We start from the raw sequence: 17,094 nt of genomic DNA on the forward strand, positions 1-17,094 counted from the left end.
ATGGCATTTAATCCACCTGTAATTAAATTTCCGCTCCCTGACCTGAAGTCGCTGTTTTTGTGAACCTGAAGGACATTTGACATTTATTTGAACAATTTGTCTTTTACAGAAACAGTTATTTTTAATGTGAGCTCTGTACTCTGTGATGTGTTTGTAATGAGCTTTTTAGGGTGAGAGGATTTAGGATTTTGGCTGCTGGACGTGTCAGAGGTAATCAGCTTCCTGTTGTCCATTCCTCACAGGCCTACATTAGCACTCCTCTGGTGAGCGAGGACTCGAGGAGTCTCATGTAGTATTAATAACAGAGATGACATCATGTTCCTGCGAGCTCCAGAGACTGGGGGGGAAATCAAATCAAGGACTATCTGTCGATCTTTGACAGATTGCACACAGGGCTCACACGTCTTCATGTCTGTTTGATCCGGCTCAGGCTGATTGAATCTCACGGACTGATGTGGATAAAAGCACCTGAGGCCAGTGTTCTTGTGTACATGCAGCTGGAATTAGTTTTCAATTTTAGATCAAGATGCCACCTTATTGTTTTCAAGAGCCAGCTCCGTGTTGTCTCTTTGATGTCATTTCTTTCCTTGTCTGGCGAAGAAATAAAAGCAGCTGAATCATTAGACGGATTATAGGAGTACCTCTCTGTGAGATACATCAAAGATATCAAGAAAAACTAGAAGAGTCTCTCTTCATATCAGGTCATTTCCATGACAACGAGATGCTGGTGGAAGACATGAAGACTTTTAGAAATGTAACCCTGAATTCAGAAATGTATTAATTCAGCTTCTAAACTAATAAATCCCTGATCGTCCGGCTGCCTACATGCCGCTATGAATGACTATCCTGATTGGTTCACCACTTTAATCCATTATTTACTCCACTCATCCATTTTTTTAATATATTTGCTAATTTAATGTATTTGCTTAATATACTTTTTTTTTTTTTTTTTTTACTCTAAGGGGAAGTTCCAGGCCCATACATGTAGTTCTTAGTTCTTTTATTAGCTTTTGTGTATTTCAGGAGTTATTTGAACAACACACTCCTACATTCTTTTAAGCCAATTGTAACCGTGCTTAGCTGCAGGCAGAGATCTATCATTCATCTTTGGACTTTTTAGTCGAGACTCTCACCGTCTCTTTTGATCCCTCCCTCCCTTGTCTTGCTCCCTGTTTTGGAGCATCAAAGACAGTTTTCTTCTTCTTTGCGATTCACATCCACATCTTTTTTTTTTTTTTTAATCCAGCAGCAGTTTGGGGAGGAGTACAGATCACCCAGTTCAAAAACACTTTCTTCTGCAATATGCCTTCTTATCTATTAAACTCTCTTTTCATCCGCTGACATGATTCAATCTTTAATTTAGGAGGAGGAGCTGCGGGGGGTCAGTTCTATTGTTTAGCTGTGTGGTTTACGTGTGTTAATTGCATGCTTGTTCTTAATCCAGACTGATCAATAAGCCATCATTCCCTTTTGCCTTGAGCTAAATCAATTGAATTACGTCTGGGTGTTGGAGCTGTGCTGCTCTGCCATCAGTCCACTGACCGCTCTGTGTGCCCTCTGTTTGTGTTGCAGATGATGAAGTTTGCCTGGGACAACTACAAGCGCTACGCCTGGGGCAAGAATGAGCTGCGGCCTTTGACGAGAAACGGCCATATTGGCAACATGTTTGGTGAGTTTGAAGACCTTCGCTTGAGGCTAAAGGGGCCAAAAAGGTCATCTGGCTGTTTGTATTACTTTCAAAGACCTGTTGACCTTTTCCTGGAAGTTTTTATGCACAGAAGCTAAAATGGACAAACTAAACAGGAAGTGAGTTCACTGAAGGTCATTTTAATCTTGTAGGTTATTATTCTTCAGCCCTTTTTTTTTGTTGGAAAAGCCTTGAGTTAAGAGTAGGCGTGGGAAAACTCAGTGTAACGATATGATATAATATGATTGGCAATATGTGGCCACCTTCCTAAGGGGACACGATAGGCTCTGTACATGGGGCGGGACCTAATCACGAAGCCATGAAGAGAAGTAAGAATCAAAAAGTCTTTTTTTTTTTTAAATCTTACACCCACACTTTGAGAAAATCTTCTATTCTCCATCTGCATTGAGCTGTCAGTTAAAAGGTAACATGTCACACCTGTTTGCGCCTCAGTAAGCTTTATTCACCTCATCTTCCTCACCTTTCACACCGCACGGGAAACCTGGCAGCCTTTCAGGGGTGTCACTATTTCCAACAGGCTCTAATTGAAGGCAGATCCGGAGGGGTCTTCAGGTCCTCTGCAGTCAAGCGTATCGCTCAGTTCACTTTGCTGAGCCGCAGGGAAATCCCATAAAGAAGCCCTTTATAAAAGGTGGATCAGCTCTTAATAAGACTCGGACGGGTACTTTCTTCCTCCATGAACATCTGGAGGGACTCTGGATTATTAATGGATGATGCAAGCCCTCTTGAAAATACAGTTTCTGATCTTTTTGCTGCTCTCATCCCCCCAAAGGTTGCAAAGTTCCTATTTTAGGTTAGACCTTTTGAAAAACTGCTGTTACATTATGTGAAAGGTGTTCCTGTTCAAGGAGACAAATTAAAATTATTTTCTGATGAAATCTGCCAGAAAAAAAGAAGGCTTTGGCAGAAGTTTGAAACGGCTTACTTTTATAGTCACAGCATAGTGCAAGTTACTGCTCCATTGAATAAGAGCACAACATTTTCTTCTGCTGTGAAACTGAAATGATTTGTCAAAAGTCAGGCATCTTCTCAAATAATCATAATAAGGTGATAGAAATCTTGCACATCTGCCAGGAGAAATATGTGCTGCTTCCAACCAAGCTGTTGATGAACTTGTGTTTAAAGTGTAAAGGTGGTGTGGTTTGAGTTATTCAGTGCTGAGTGCACACAGAAAAAAAAAGATATCAAACACATATTTGACCTCTTCAGTAAGCTCCAGATGTGCACAGAAAATTGACGTCACACCCTCGACTGTTAATTTTTCTCAAAATGTGAACGTCTGTTGTCAAATTCATTTTAAAAAGGTTTCCAGAGGGTCTTCATTTTCTATTTTCCTTCATTTGTATCGACGTTTAATCATTCCTCGCTTTCATTTACACACACAAAAGACTGCCAACAACAGTCGCTGAAGAGAAAACAAATTGAATAACAAGCAGCCGTAACACTAAAAGCACATTGATTTCCCACATGCTGCTAATAATTGTCAAAAATGTCGCTTATTTTTATTTAACTAATTTAACTATTTATTTTACTTTTCGCCAGTTAAATTGCTGCAAAAAAATCTACTTTGTTGAATTGCCTTTAGTATGCTGTAAGAAACAGAGATTTCTTCCTTTAACTTTGGATGTGATGACTTCTCAAAGCGTCCTCGCTCGTGCTGTTAGCATCATTAGGAAGAAACACAAGCGAAGGACATTGGGAGCTAATGGACTGTACTGTTGTCGATACTAAAACCTGAGGTACAGTGGAGATGATGATGGTAGTCAGTAGCTGTGATTTGTTTGTGTAAGAGCTGCATTAAACATCGTCTGACTGCCGGAGGGCACAAAGATGACTCTGAACAGACTGACAGCAATGAGCCTTGATATCAGCTTATTAAAGTGTTATGGCAAGCACATTAGCAAACAATCACTTTATATTACTTACAGATCCGGTACAAGCCGAGCAATATCATAATCCAATTGGTGCTCGTTCTCACCCAGCTATCCAGCTCGTTTTTAAGCAAAATGTATACCTGACTGCAGTCCGACTGCTCAGACCTCCGCTGTAGGTTTAGATTTATAGCACAGTGCCTGATTTAACCCTTTGATTGTAACACCATGAGGCTGCATTGTTCAGTTTATCATCACACTGTGTCAGGCTTTAATTATGTTCCCTACAGTAATTGTGTCAACCCAGTGATGTATAGTAATGATAGCGAGGCTCTGCATGATATATGTTAGTGAAAAAAGCTGATTACTGAGCTGTTCTCCAGATTGCTTTATGTTTCCATCAGTGGAACACTATCTCCAAAGGCAGCAGAAAGATATAAGAGGAAACACAAACAGGCTGAGCTGAGATACTGCCGGTACCGTGGAGATAAACATGATCACATGTGGAGGGGTTCCCCACCTTATTTCTTTAATGTTTATTACTTATCATAAAATCAATCTGAACAACACTGAGAAGATTATACAGGAAACACTGAACCAATTTCATTCAGAGTAATTGTTATGTAATTGCTATATATATCTTTATTACAAACAGCCTTTACTAATGTTAAAAGTGAGATCTACATTATTTTCAAGCTACTTTTACTAATGACCATTTCTGGGTTGTATAGAGACTTGAATTTTTCGTTGTATCTTCTGCTTGTCAAAGTTAAGAACTACCTCAGAGTCATCTAAACTTCTTAACGTTTGTTCTGTGAAATATTGAACCTAGCTAGCTGTCTGGTGCCTGGTGGAGGCTACAGTCCAGGTCTGACTCCTGGTCCTGGTGAAATTTGGTGCATGACACCCCCAACTCCCTCTCCCCACATCCCCTGTCTCTTCCAATCTATCCTGTCATTTAATAAAAGCCCCTAAAAATAATATTTAAAAAAAAAAAAGCTGTTACCTGGTGTTTGCACACTGCACTGAATCGGTAGAGGATAACTATGCTGGTATTGGCTGTGTTAGCTTATTAATTAATCAAATTAATTTGTCTGTAAATTTCAAATATCATAATGATTCTAATAAAAAATAAACTGATAACCATGTTTGTCTTAATAATCCAGAAATCCAGGACACCAAATATTTAGTCATTTTAAGTTTGTAATTACTGCAGTAAAACTATATGACACTGTAAAAATTGCACACATACACATACTTTCAATATATCTGTATTTAAAAAAAAATATATATATATATATATATATATTAAAAAAAAAATCTTCACGACTTTTAGATACTATTGATCATTAAAATAACAGGATATCAGCTGAAGAAATGTAAACATCCACATTTTAAAAGATTATTGTTGAAATATCAAACTGAAATCAGGGTTCATTCACTTTTTGTCTGGTCCTTTGTTGCAATTCTATCACTACTTCTAGTTAATTTGGAAAATGGGGTATCATTTCTTATCCCCAACAGAAGTTCTCCAACAAAAAAGCTATACACTTTCAGATAATTCATCCTCTGGTGCCAAAGGTTTCTCAAAATGAATAGTGCAGCCCTAAATTTCTGGCAGCTAATTGCCATCTTTATCTGTGCCGAGCAGCTCTGTAGCTTAATGCAGCCGCTAGCCATAATTCAAACAATAAACGATGGGACAAAAAATGCCTTATCTCCCTGTGTGTGGGGGGAGGGGGACGAGTCTTGGTTAATCCCATCAGCACATATTCACTCCGTGTGAAGCTGGCATCATTTTCCGCTCCTACTGTAACCATCCTTGTTTGTTGCGCGGGGTGTGTTATCTGCGAGGTTACGAGAGAGTGGGAGTCAAAGCGAGAGGGAGAGAGAAAGGGCATCATGCTAGCGAGTAAATGTCACATTGTGAGTGGTGGTGCGGGAAGCCAGGTATGAAATTGGATGCTGTGTTCTTTAATTTAATCCCCGCAGTAAACAGAAACGCGGTGCGATTGGATCTACAGTTAGGGTCCGCATCAGAAGCTTGTCAATATGCAGAGAGTCTCCACAACACCCTTTCTGCTGTATACATTCAAAGACGCAAAAAACCAAGAGAGAGGCGGACAGAGTCTTCTGCTGTACCTCCTTCTGCTATGCTTTCACTCTAATCTTCCTTTGAGTCTTCCTCTCAAACCCCCCCATTCCTTTCTTTCTTTCTTTTTTTTTTCACTATAATCCCACTCGTCTTTTCTTTGTCATGACCCTCTAGGCTGAAAGCGGCTCTCTTTATTCTTTTTCCTCTGAACTGAAGTTGGTTCTGATAGACTCGTTCTCTCGTTTCCCTTTTGTCATTTTAAAATACAGTACGTCTTTTTAGAGCTTATTCAAAGTTTCTTTAGCTCAGGGCAATTAGAAAGAGAAAACGGGGTTATTTACAGTACTTTTCAGCAATTCTGCCTTTTTCAAAGACTGTGTGGGAGCTCTCCAGTTCCAAAAGGAAAATATCCTTTTAGTCTATTTAGCATTATGTAAGTGTATTTTAGGGCCCGACCAATATGGGAATTTTGAGTCCGATATGTGAATTTTGGGTCTGATACCAATATTAGGGAGAGAGAAAAATCTGATACTGATATATCGGCCGATATCTTTCTTAAATCTGTCTATATTTATTGGGTTGATCCCTCAGATGCAGTTATCAAACACTTGTGGAAAAGATATATAATGAAGACAAGATGGTCACTCAACTGGAAAGTAACAGCGCATGTACGTCCATCCCCGCTCAACACTCAGAAGAGTGATAACCCCTGTTGTAATCCGTAAAGCGCACTGATGATGAAAAAGAACTGCTAGTTTAATTCAATGAAACTCAAATGAATGCTATTTGACTGATGAATAAATCGAGTAATATTGGCGCATATATCTGCAATAAAAGTAGCCGATACCGATTGTCACTGGATAAGCTAATATCAGACGATATCATCGGCTGGCTGATTTATCGGTCGGGCTCTAGTATTTTTGAAGAGTTTTTGTTGACATACATCTTCGGGATGATTAAATATCAACTATCATCTGGTAGCTTCCCCCCAGTCCTTTGATTTCAATAGATTACTTCATGTCAGGATTATCACGTCAAATCTTCAATCTCCTGAAGCATTTTTAAAATGAGGAGGGCAATGTGATGAGATCAAGGTCAGATTGTATTTAGGTTTGACGGATGGTAATATTTCTTCATTTTACTTTACTGTTCTCAGAAATGTTTGTTTGGCACAGTAATGGTAGAGAAAACATGATGTCATAAACGAGTAGTTTGAATACAAATAAATACATAGAGTAATTCTTAGTACTGAGGGATTACATCTGTTTGATACAGCAGAGGATGATTGCTGTAAGTTTAAAGGGAGAAGTTGTCAGGCTAATGAAGCCTAACTTTATTTATTGATGACATGCTGACCTCCACGTCAGGGAAGTTCGTCTACTTTTGAAAGAGTACACACAAATGTTTGGCTAATGTGATGCTAATGTAATTCAGAATAAGTTTCTGGTATCACAAAGGGTTGTGTTTTCCATAAATATATTCTATGTGTATATTGAGCTACATAGGGATGCAATGAACTGTGACCCAGATGGCCGTGGTCTTTGCATGGATCAGTAGTCTTATGTTTTATTTGTATGTGTAAACAAGAGTAATGATTAGCTTTAAAATGTGGAACTTTTATTATCAGTAATCCATCAATCTTTATTTGTGTAGCCTCAATTCATAACAAATGTTGTCTCAAGACACTTTACATAACAGCAGGTGAAAGACCTTACTCTTTGTTATATAATCTACAAAGACCCAACGTGAATCTATCATGAGCACTAAGCAACATTTAGCAAAGTTACAGTGACACGGAGAAACTTACTTTAAGAAGAAAAACCATAATCATGATGAACAGCCATCTGCTGACTTGTGTTGGGCTTGGAAAATTGGAAAGAGGAAGACGCAGGGAGAAGGAAAGAGACAAACAGAGAAACAACAACAACAACAAATATGATAAATATGATAGGTTCACGGATGCAGTGAGGGACTTTGTTTTGGTCTAACAGACTGGTGCTAAAGTTCAGCATCTACTGAATCAATAGAGGTGGGGGAAAAACTTGATACAGCATGGTATTGCGACATTTTGAGTGGCGTTAATATATCATCTCATGGCCGCCAAGTATCAATGTTTTTATTATATTAACAGCAAATATGCTTTTTACATTTTTAATTGATAAAGGGCTTGCACAATTCATTTTGAACAAGTGGCATTGTTAAAATAACTGCAGTTGTTCATTCGTCCGTACATGTTTGGGTTCAGTTAAGTTCGATTAGACTGAAACACCATCAGTTCAGATTGTGAGCTGTATGCAGCCTTTTACAGGGTTTTTCTTTTATCACAGTGTTGGTCAGTCATTGGGCTTGACTCACATTGTGTAGAAATAAAAAGACTGACGTGAGATGAATAGACTGAGAATCTTTTCTTATTTGACAAAACAGTTCTTGATATAGTTTAATTTTGTGAACATAATATGCAGTTAAAAAAGTGAAATTCAATATATTGTATCATGATTCTCATCATATCGCAATATGTTGAAAATTGCAATAATATCGTATCGTGGGACCTCTGGTTATTCCCACCCTTTCAAAAGTCGCATGTAATTGCTTCTTCCTTTATTTTGCTGTAACAGCTTTGTGTTGCCACTGAAAATGTTTTATGAGAACCTTGACACAAGACAAAACAGGTTTGGAGAGGTCAGCTCTTGTAAAATGCAAAAGCAACAGCTTATAACACAACTGGGTTTTTGTCTATTTGCTTTTCCTTTTTCAAACTTTCATCTCCGTGCCTTGTTTGATTGGTTTTATCCTCTTTGTTGTCCTATGTCCTAAAAGAAAAAGTTCCCTGTCAGCAAGAAGAAGAAAGATGGGTTTTTTTTACCATCATGCATCACTTCATAAGGAAACGTGGGATTGGCTGGGGAGGTACAGCAGAGTAAGAACAGACACTCCTAGGAGGAACCGTCTGATAGCTCTAGCGAAGGGAGCTGTGAAGATATTAGGAGCTTTTTAAGACTTTGAGCTGTTGGGAAAGACTCCAGTCCCATGTGTAGATATGATCAGATTTAAAAGAGTGTGGGAAAGTGATGCAGAGTCATTTTGGGACAGTTGTTAACCGTGCACGACTCCCAAGCCAAAGCCGTGAGTGCAGTGAATTATTTTCAATGTTTGGCTCCCAGAGCTCTCGTGCCCTACTTTTATAGCGGAGAGCATTAACGCAAAGTATCAGTAGTGATGGTTATGTTATTTCCAGATTATCTCTGAGCTTAATGGAGCCTTGAATTTAAACAATGATGTTTAGCACAGAGTTAATAGGATCACTAAGAACATAGTAAAAAGCCAAAAGTTTGCAAAAAGAAGATTCTCACCCTGATCTTTAAAAGCATATTATCAGGCCCACAAGCAAAGACAAAATGTCAATCAAAAACATGTCTTTGTTTCCAATCATTATTGCTCTACTGATGTGCATGTGTGGATGAGCTACCTTGCTTTGGAATGTAGTAAATAATTGACTTTCCTTTATCAAAAACAGCTTTTAGGCGGAGGATCACCATGAAATGTGTTTCTTCTTCAGCCTCCATTTGCACCCTTTTTAATGCACCATTCATTAACCAGTGGAAAAATCCGGTTGGACACATTCTTTAGTTCTCTCATCTTTTATCACCAGAGCAACGATGAGCAAAAGGCTGTTTTCTCTGATCTCAAAAGGACGGCCATTTGGGAGAAGTATTTTCTAACAAAGGAGGTGTTCTGTGGCTCTTGGACTGATGCGTTATTCTTCTTCGCCTTTGTTAGCAGTCTGGGCTCAAGAATGGGTCCCTCAGGTCAACTCTGTTCTCCCATCAACTGAACACTTTATTTTTTAACTTCCATTTCAGCGCCAACAAATATGTGGGCGGGTTAGATAAGTGGCTTTTTAGAAAGATCAGAACAAAAAAACAAGTCCTCAAAACATTTACAGACCAAATCCGGTCTCTTTTTTTGGTATTTAAGGAAAATAAGGTGAAATTTTGACCAAGATGTTTTTCTGTTTGAAATTGAAATCGACCTCTTGCGGCATGTTGGCTTTTTGAGTTTGGTATCACTGAATTTCTCATCTGAGAATGATTAACTTCTGTAAAATGATTTAAATAAAGAAATTATTTCTTTAGTCCAAACACTGGTTTCCAAAGTTAACAACATGCAAGCTGCAGTGTTGTTGAAACAGTGATCATTTTGTGACCTCATGGATATCGTTCGACATTTGTGCAATATGCATGACAACTCTAAAGCTCATTACGTGTTGTTACCATAGACTGTAAATATTAACGGCCGAAGCCTGAGTGACGTCGGCCATCTGTTACTGCAGGGTACAGAGTGGGCCAGAAAGTGGGCATTACCGATTGTGACATAAAACAAGAAATCTTGGCTTGCTTGTAGAACTGTTGGAAGCCAATGTCGCATCTGAAAATGAAATTAATTACTCACCCAGCCCTATAGCTGTAGTTAAAGATCCCCAGTCATTGGCTACCAATGGTTGTGTTGCACTTTGGGTTGTTAATAAAAGAACAGGTCAGTGACATCACTTTTATGTCAGGTAGTATATCTCAGGAATCTCACACTTGATATAACCTTCTCAGATTTCCTTTTCTTTCCTCCTTTGAACAGAAACCAACCCGGTCCCCATTCTGATTAGAGCGCTCACACACTGTATCACTTTCTCTTCTCGCTATGAAGTAAGAAGCCGAGCCCTCCAAGAGCATAAGTGGAGGATTAAAGACATGTTTCGTGCCTCTGTGAACAACGTCATTACCCCCGTGCCTGAATATGTGGGTCACTAACTGCAGCACATGGCACATTAAATGCCAAGCCAACAGATGCAGGGACAAGGAATGTGATTGCACTGACAAAGAGTGAGAGCGTTACGTTACATGTCACAGCTGCCCCTCCCTCACTCCAGAGATTTTTCATCCACAATAGATGTCCTAACGCTGTTACATGCTGCTTCACACAATTGGTCTGCAGCTCACTGCTCTGCTACAACAGATGAAAGAGTAAAGACTTTCTTTCCATGCATGGAAAAATGGTTCAAGCTTCTTCTGTATTTTTGCCTTCAGCCAAAGGATTACACAATTTTTATTTTCATTTTGTTGCATCTCCTGCGTTACCCACATCTTTTCTTTTTACCATCATCATCCCAAGAGGAGCAATTACAGAGCAAAAGGTCACCAGTTCTGTGACCAGAAAGTTTTCCCTTTAATGCAAAATGAGCTTCTTTTTCCAGTGACACAGGCTGAACTCTTTACCATTGGCACCCATGGGGACCTTTTAAAACCAGTAGCATCTATTTGAAAATCCCGAGGGCCATTAAGCTGATGTAATACGCTGCCATATGATGGAGAGCAGAGGAGCAGGAGGAGGGAGGAGATAGTTGAAGATCTTGATATAGCTTGGATCGATGGCCCAAATTATTGAAGCCTGGGGTATTTATTATTTAGTCATCTCTGGCTCCCCGGCTGGAGGTGCAAGTGAAAGGCCAAATAAATGTTTTATGGAGCAATTAGGGGTCCTCGGGGTGCTTGGAGCCCCTTCAAAGTGATGAGGGATTTTCACCAATTTTCACTGCCATACTTCATTATTATAAAAATCTTGTAGAGCAAAACAAAGCAGTGACAGCAGAGCTTTTGAAGATTTCTGCTGAGACGGCACATTTGAAGGCAGCCCTGCTTTGGCGGGACTCCAGAGGGTCTCAGACCCACACACATTTATGTATTCAAGGACACATACATACTGGCACCTCTTTTCATCTGCAAACTCCTTCTCTTTATGTTATCTAAGGCATTTTTTGGTAAATATTTGCAATCATTACCTGCCCTCATCACTGCCCACATATAAGGCAGAGCTGATAGCTTTTTCCCTCCTTCGTTATTTCCTCCCAGTGGTCCTTTTGTGCCATGTCTTGAATGGGGCCACTGTGAAGGTGATAGAGAACAAGGAGAGGAAGCAAGGAAGCCTCCCTTGTCATTAGGGTTACATGGAGGGCTAGGCAAATGGTGCCTATCAACTCCTGTCACATTAGAGTCACACACAGAGTGAAGGGTTCTCACCATCCTCCCACTTCCCATTTCTACTTCCATCCATCTCTATATCCCATGGGCTCTATCATGGTGCAGGAGCAATCAACTATCTCCATAGCAACCGGTTCCAGGTGACAAATCAGGATCTGGTCCTTCCCCCTGCCTCTTGAGACCACGTCCAAGGCCATCATTTAATGTTGCCCATTTGTTCTGGCGCCGATAAGGCCTCAGAGTGAAACTGCTGGCTGGACGTGTCCCATATCATCAGAGTTATATGACCATTTTTATCACCATGGTTGTATATATGAGCCGTGGTAGGGATGGGACATGATTAATATATACTATAATGTCATGAAGATATGTGAGAATGTGGACAGAGGAGCTCAACAGATCTTGGACTGTAGCAGACACCAAAATCATAACTTAACAAAGACAAAACATCAACCGTCCTTAGCCCTAAATGGACATGCATACTTATGTGTTATTTTATCCATTTTCCCTTTAGAAGTTTTTTTTCATTTTTTTCCTCAAGATCTCAGCCTATTTATGGCGTTATTTCAAGATAACGATGCTGGTTTACCCCTGATGCCATGTCAATTTCAGTTATTTTCTCAAGATAATGAGCAGAACTTGTTTTCTCCTGATAAGAGAAAACAAGTTCAACATTTTCTGGCCATCTGGAAAACCAAACGATGGGCTTATCGCTTTCATACGCCAGACCAATACAATGTTGCATTGCCCACACTTGTATGGTAAGTTAAGCCTCCAAATGGGGTGCTGACTAACCACTAGGCTACCAACGGCCCTCTCTTGTGCTGTCTTAATACAGTTTAAGTTCTTCTATGGCCTGAAGTTAAACTACATATGGACTTAAGTGAAGCACTACTGACAAATTCTGAATAATAATTTGTATCTATATGTAAACTTGGTGAAACTTAGAAACATTTCACCCTAACTGTGGGCACACGCTAGAGCATTTAAGGTGCAGGCAGATGAGGGAGTTGACAGTGATAATGCGCTGGGCAAACCTGCTGTCAGAGCAGGTTTTCGTCCCCCTGCATTTGATGGCGGTCCTGCATCTGCCTGACACTGAAGCACCGACAAGTGCCTGGAGATGACAGCACAGCTAAAGTGGGCTCAGTGCTTTCGCTTCTACCAGAAGCTAGATGGCTGAGCTAGTGACGGGGGTTATGAAGGCATGTTCTTGTTAAGATTTTGAAGGATTTCTTCAAGAGAAATTTGTCGTCCTGTAGAATGCCAAGCCAGATAAAATGTTAAAATTAAAATGCAGGTGACGAGTTAAGGTTGCAGATTTGAAACTTTCATTCGAAGTTTGTCTAATTGGTGCTTTTGTCTTGATAATGCTTCTCCATCCTCACCATTCACGATAAAAAGCAATTTTCAGCCGAACACAGGATGACGGTACATGAAAGCAATCCTCCGTTATCACCACAATATTTCTGCTCCTCCTCGTCTCAGATTAGAAAAAGTTCCCCTGATTGGGTGTGAGCACATCATCAAGCCTCTGCAGCAGGATTATGACCAAGATGATGAAAAACTGGATGCACAATGTACCATGAAACGGGAGGATTATGTGAGACTCTATTCTACTGTAACGATTCAATCGCTAGCCGATGGATACGGGGGTCTAAGGTCACATTTGCTGCATCTGGATAAAGCCCTTAACCCCTGCATGTCGTTCCTTCTTGGCGTTTGGTAACATTGGAATCCTTAATCTGTGTGCTTGCGTAATCTGTGATCACTGATCAGTCTGCAGTGACGTACTGCTGCAGTCACTCCGATGATGACGTCCCTGAAACCTGAGACACGCTGTTTGCTGTGTAGTAATCAGTGTTTGGCAGTTTTAATCACAAGCCTTCCCTGCCAAGCTCTTAAGCTCGTGGTAGATTCTTCTTCACTTATTTTAGGGAGTATTAATAAACCATCCTTTTTTTTTTCTGCTTCGCCTCATTCCAGTCTCTACTACTTGCCTGAAGATCTTCCCTCTTGGCCACCGCTGGCTGTAGAGTCTCAAAGTAAATCTTCATGCTGGTGCTAACAAATGGTGCCATCCACCATCCTCGATACTGCCTAGCATGACTCATCAGAATTCCAGTCTACTCAATGACGAGGTTGTTACGATTCCATCATACATGTGGAGTTGCTGAGTCTGTGTTTTTCTTGTTTTCATTTACATTGTGGGGAAGTTGAAAAGATGATTAATTAATCCTAACCTATAAAAACAATTAGAGCCCCTATGAACAAGCTAAGCTAACGTTTGCTCCTGTGTCAACCTAAGCATCAGAGAAGTGCTCAGTTGTAACATGACTTTGCTTGATTATGCAAAGCTACAACTAACATTTCATTTTTTTTCTCTACTACTGCCCTCTACTGACCGGAACATTATATAAATGACCGAGAATCAGAGTATTCAAGGAGTATTTTCTCAAGACAGCCGTAATACAGTAACTCCATGATGGTAGTACAGAGCTACAGCTATGGAGGCTACAATTTTGGAGCAGGAAAGAATCATTACCAGTCAAAACTTTGAGGTATCAGATTGATGCGCAGGCTTGTGTGCTCACCGTTATTTGAAGGTATCAGAAAGTTCTCAACATTGGAACAACTCAGTTTAAGTTTCCTTAATCTTTTGTGAGCCAGGTGTAAAGAACCCTTTGGTTTGTGTTTACGTGCTCTTTTTTCCATTCACCACTAGCTCCTTCGATGCTCCATTGCTCCATCAAAGCTGGCTGTTGTGTCTACACCTCAGAACATTCCCTTTCTGGATTTGCTGTTGTTTCGCTCCTTCAACCCACAGAGCTGAAACCTTTTTGTTCCCACCCCGTAGCATCGTACAACGAAGCGTTAGAACCAGCTTTCAGAGTGTTGCAAAGACTTTTACAGCAGCACAGGTTGACCTCTGCAGCCTGTAGTATCTCTCAAACTCAAGCACACCAACCTACACCCTCCCTCATTCTCTGTATCATCCTGCATTCTGTCTGCGTCTGCAGGAAATACTTTTTTTTCCCTGTCTCATCGCTAGATATCCATTGCAAATCTCTGCAAGGTGGGGCTCAGGATGTGTTGACTCTCAGCTCAGATGGAGAGTGGAGGAAAGAATGAATAAGTAAAGTCGCATGAAATGAATTCCTTCTGTCGGAGTTTCCTGCCGTGAGGGTGTGAAGTTCTCTTACACTGAGCACCACAGTCTTGGCTACACTTCAGAGGTGCTGATGACGGTCGGGGTTGTGAGTGGTGCTTACAGACTGTGGCATCCTGGAGACACAGAAGGGTGATGCTGAAATAAACAGAGGTACAGGCAAAGTGTGGACAAGTGTTTCACGTCCCTTTACCCATATTCCTCAAGGAGACATTGTTAGGAAGTTTGCATTCCTGGTTTAATTGAGTGTGAAATTACAGGTGAGCAAGCAGCAGTTCCTTTCCATGTGCAGACAAGTGGTCTCTTAATGGGCTTCTACAGATTTTTTTTGAAGAAGAAGAGTTCATGTCTTTTCTTTAATTTAAACACAATTTCTTTATCAAGGAGTGTTTTCATTTTAACCTGAAAGAGATTTTCTTTCCAGACTAACTTTAAAGACATGAACTAGATGCACAAAAATGCATTCAAGCATTAAAAGTAGACACACACACACACACACACACACATGCACATACACACATATGTAGCATACTTAGTGTCCTGACTCCTACGTCTACCTCTGAAAGCCTGCAGGGCTGCACAAATGATGCGAAGCAGCTGCTCTTTTTAAGATGGCCGCTTTAATTTCTCCAGCTGACGGGAGCTCTTTGTCAACAGGTTATTATAGCTCTCGTAAATTGGCTGGGCTGCACATTTTTCCGGGGCTAACTAGTGAGCTAGAAAGCTCCATTCAGATGAGATAAAGTCTGGCGGACAGCATTAGAAGCAGCGGCTCGTTTTTATCTGTAGAAAGAATCAGCTTGCAAAGTGAATTTCTATCAAGGTTACAACTGAATGCATTCCTCACCCTGCCAACCCTTCCAGCAAAGGAAGCTTTTTTTTTTATTTGTGTGCTCCCTATATTCAAGTTGCATGACCTTACAGTTGGGTGAATTGGAACTGCTGCGTGTTGGCTGAGTGTCTGTATCAGTGGCTAATCAGCACCTCAAGCTTTAGCTGTCATCACCAATCAGGGTTTAAGGTTTGACGGGGCATCAGATGTATGATCCCCTCCTCCCTCTCTCTCTCCTACTGAGCTGTGTGCCTGTTGATCAATGCAAGAGATGCTTTTGGGAGAGGGAGGAAGAGAGGGGTTCGATAACACTGTGTGCGGTGTGTAATCTCATCTGAGGGCCTGTCATCTTCAGACAGGGCTGCTGCACCGACAAGCCACGCTCTCCCAGAGTGGCAAATTAGATTGCTGCAATTAGATTGACGTGTGTCCTGTTCAACGTCTGGAGCCTCACTTATCATGTCTGGACAGTGTGCATTTGGGATTTGCTTTGTGATTAGATAAATGTGTGAGAAGGTGTGTTGATTGGCCCTTTAGACTGTGACACTTTGAGAGTTTATTAATGATCCCCTGAAAACAGCTATCTCACATCCAAAGCTTCTCTTAAAGGCTACTTTATTTAGTGCACCTTCCTAGCAGAGTCCACATGGGCTAGCTGAGCTAAGCCTTCCCTTTCCAATACATTTAAGGTTAGAAAATGATTTTTTTTAATTATTAAACTACAGATGTTTTAGGCACCAAACTTTGTAATTATGAAACAAAAACACTGGATAGCTCTAAATGGCCTTTTGGCTTTTTGCCCAGGCTGTGTGGCCTCATCTTCTGTTCACTTCAATAGAGGGAGGCAGGGCACTCCCCTTTGATTGACTGATCATTAGTACAAAATTCAGCCTCTCGACAAATGACACAACTTTAGAGATGCTTTAGAGATTAAAATTAGCATGATCGCAATGCTATCTTTGTTTTCCCCATTAATGGGAATTTCCATTACGTATCAAGCTAACAAACTAAAATGTGTTTCCCGTTGTGTCTCCCCAGCAGTATCATGAACCGATTTTCTTCATTTTTTTACTTATTTTTTGGGCCATTTTTGATTTTTTGTGATAGGACAGCTCAAGAAAGACAGGAAATGTTGGGAGGAGTGGATTGAGGATGACATGCAGCAAAGGGTCAAAGGGCAAAAGATATCAGAAAAGACTCGTCAAATCTTACTCAATGAATAAGAATACAAAAGGAAACATTTACAAGTTAAAAGCTCCTCGATGTGGCATTAGGACAGTAAGAAAATACATGTTTTGTCATGTCAGAAAATATTGATGTTTTATTTTCTTACTAAGACCGAAGTGATCGCACTGAGCCAACAGGAACATATGATACTCTGTGAGTTTAA

The 17,094-nt window shown here is 40.4% G+C and overlaps 1 protein-coding gene across 3 annotated transcripts in view; it reads left to right on the plus strand.

The window, feature by feature from the left end:
* LOC132983696 (mannosyl-oligosaccharide 1,2-alpha-mannosidase IC) overlaps window positions 1–17,094 on the plus strand; it is a 213,985-nt gene that overhangs the window by 97,486 nt on the left and 99,405 nt on the right. For all 3 annotated transcript variants that reach the window (XM_061050126.1, XM_061050125.1, XM_061050123.1), the window contains one exon: window positions 1,573–1,669. In XM_061050126.1, coding sequence (XP_060906109.1) covers window positions 1,573–1,669 — 97 coding nt within the window. The remainder of the gene's footprint in view (window positions 1–1,572; window positions 1,670–17,094) is intronic.

Source organism: Labrus mixtus, chromosome 11 (assembly GCF_963584025.1).
Source record: "Labrus mixtus chromosome 11, fLabMix1.1, whole genome shotgun sequence".
NCBI lineage: Eukaryota > Metazoa > Chordata > Actinopteri > Labriformes > Labridae > Labrus > Labrus mixtus.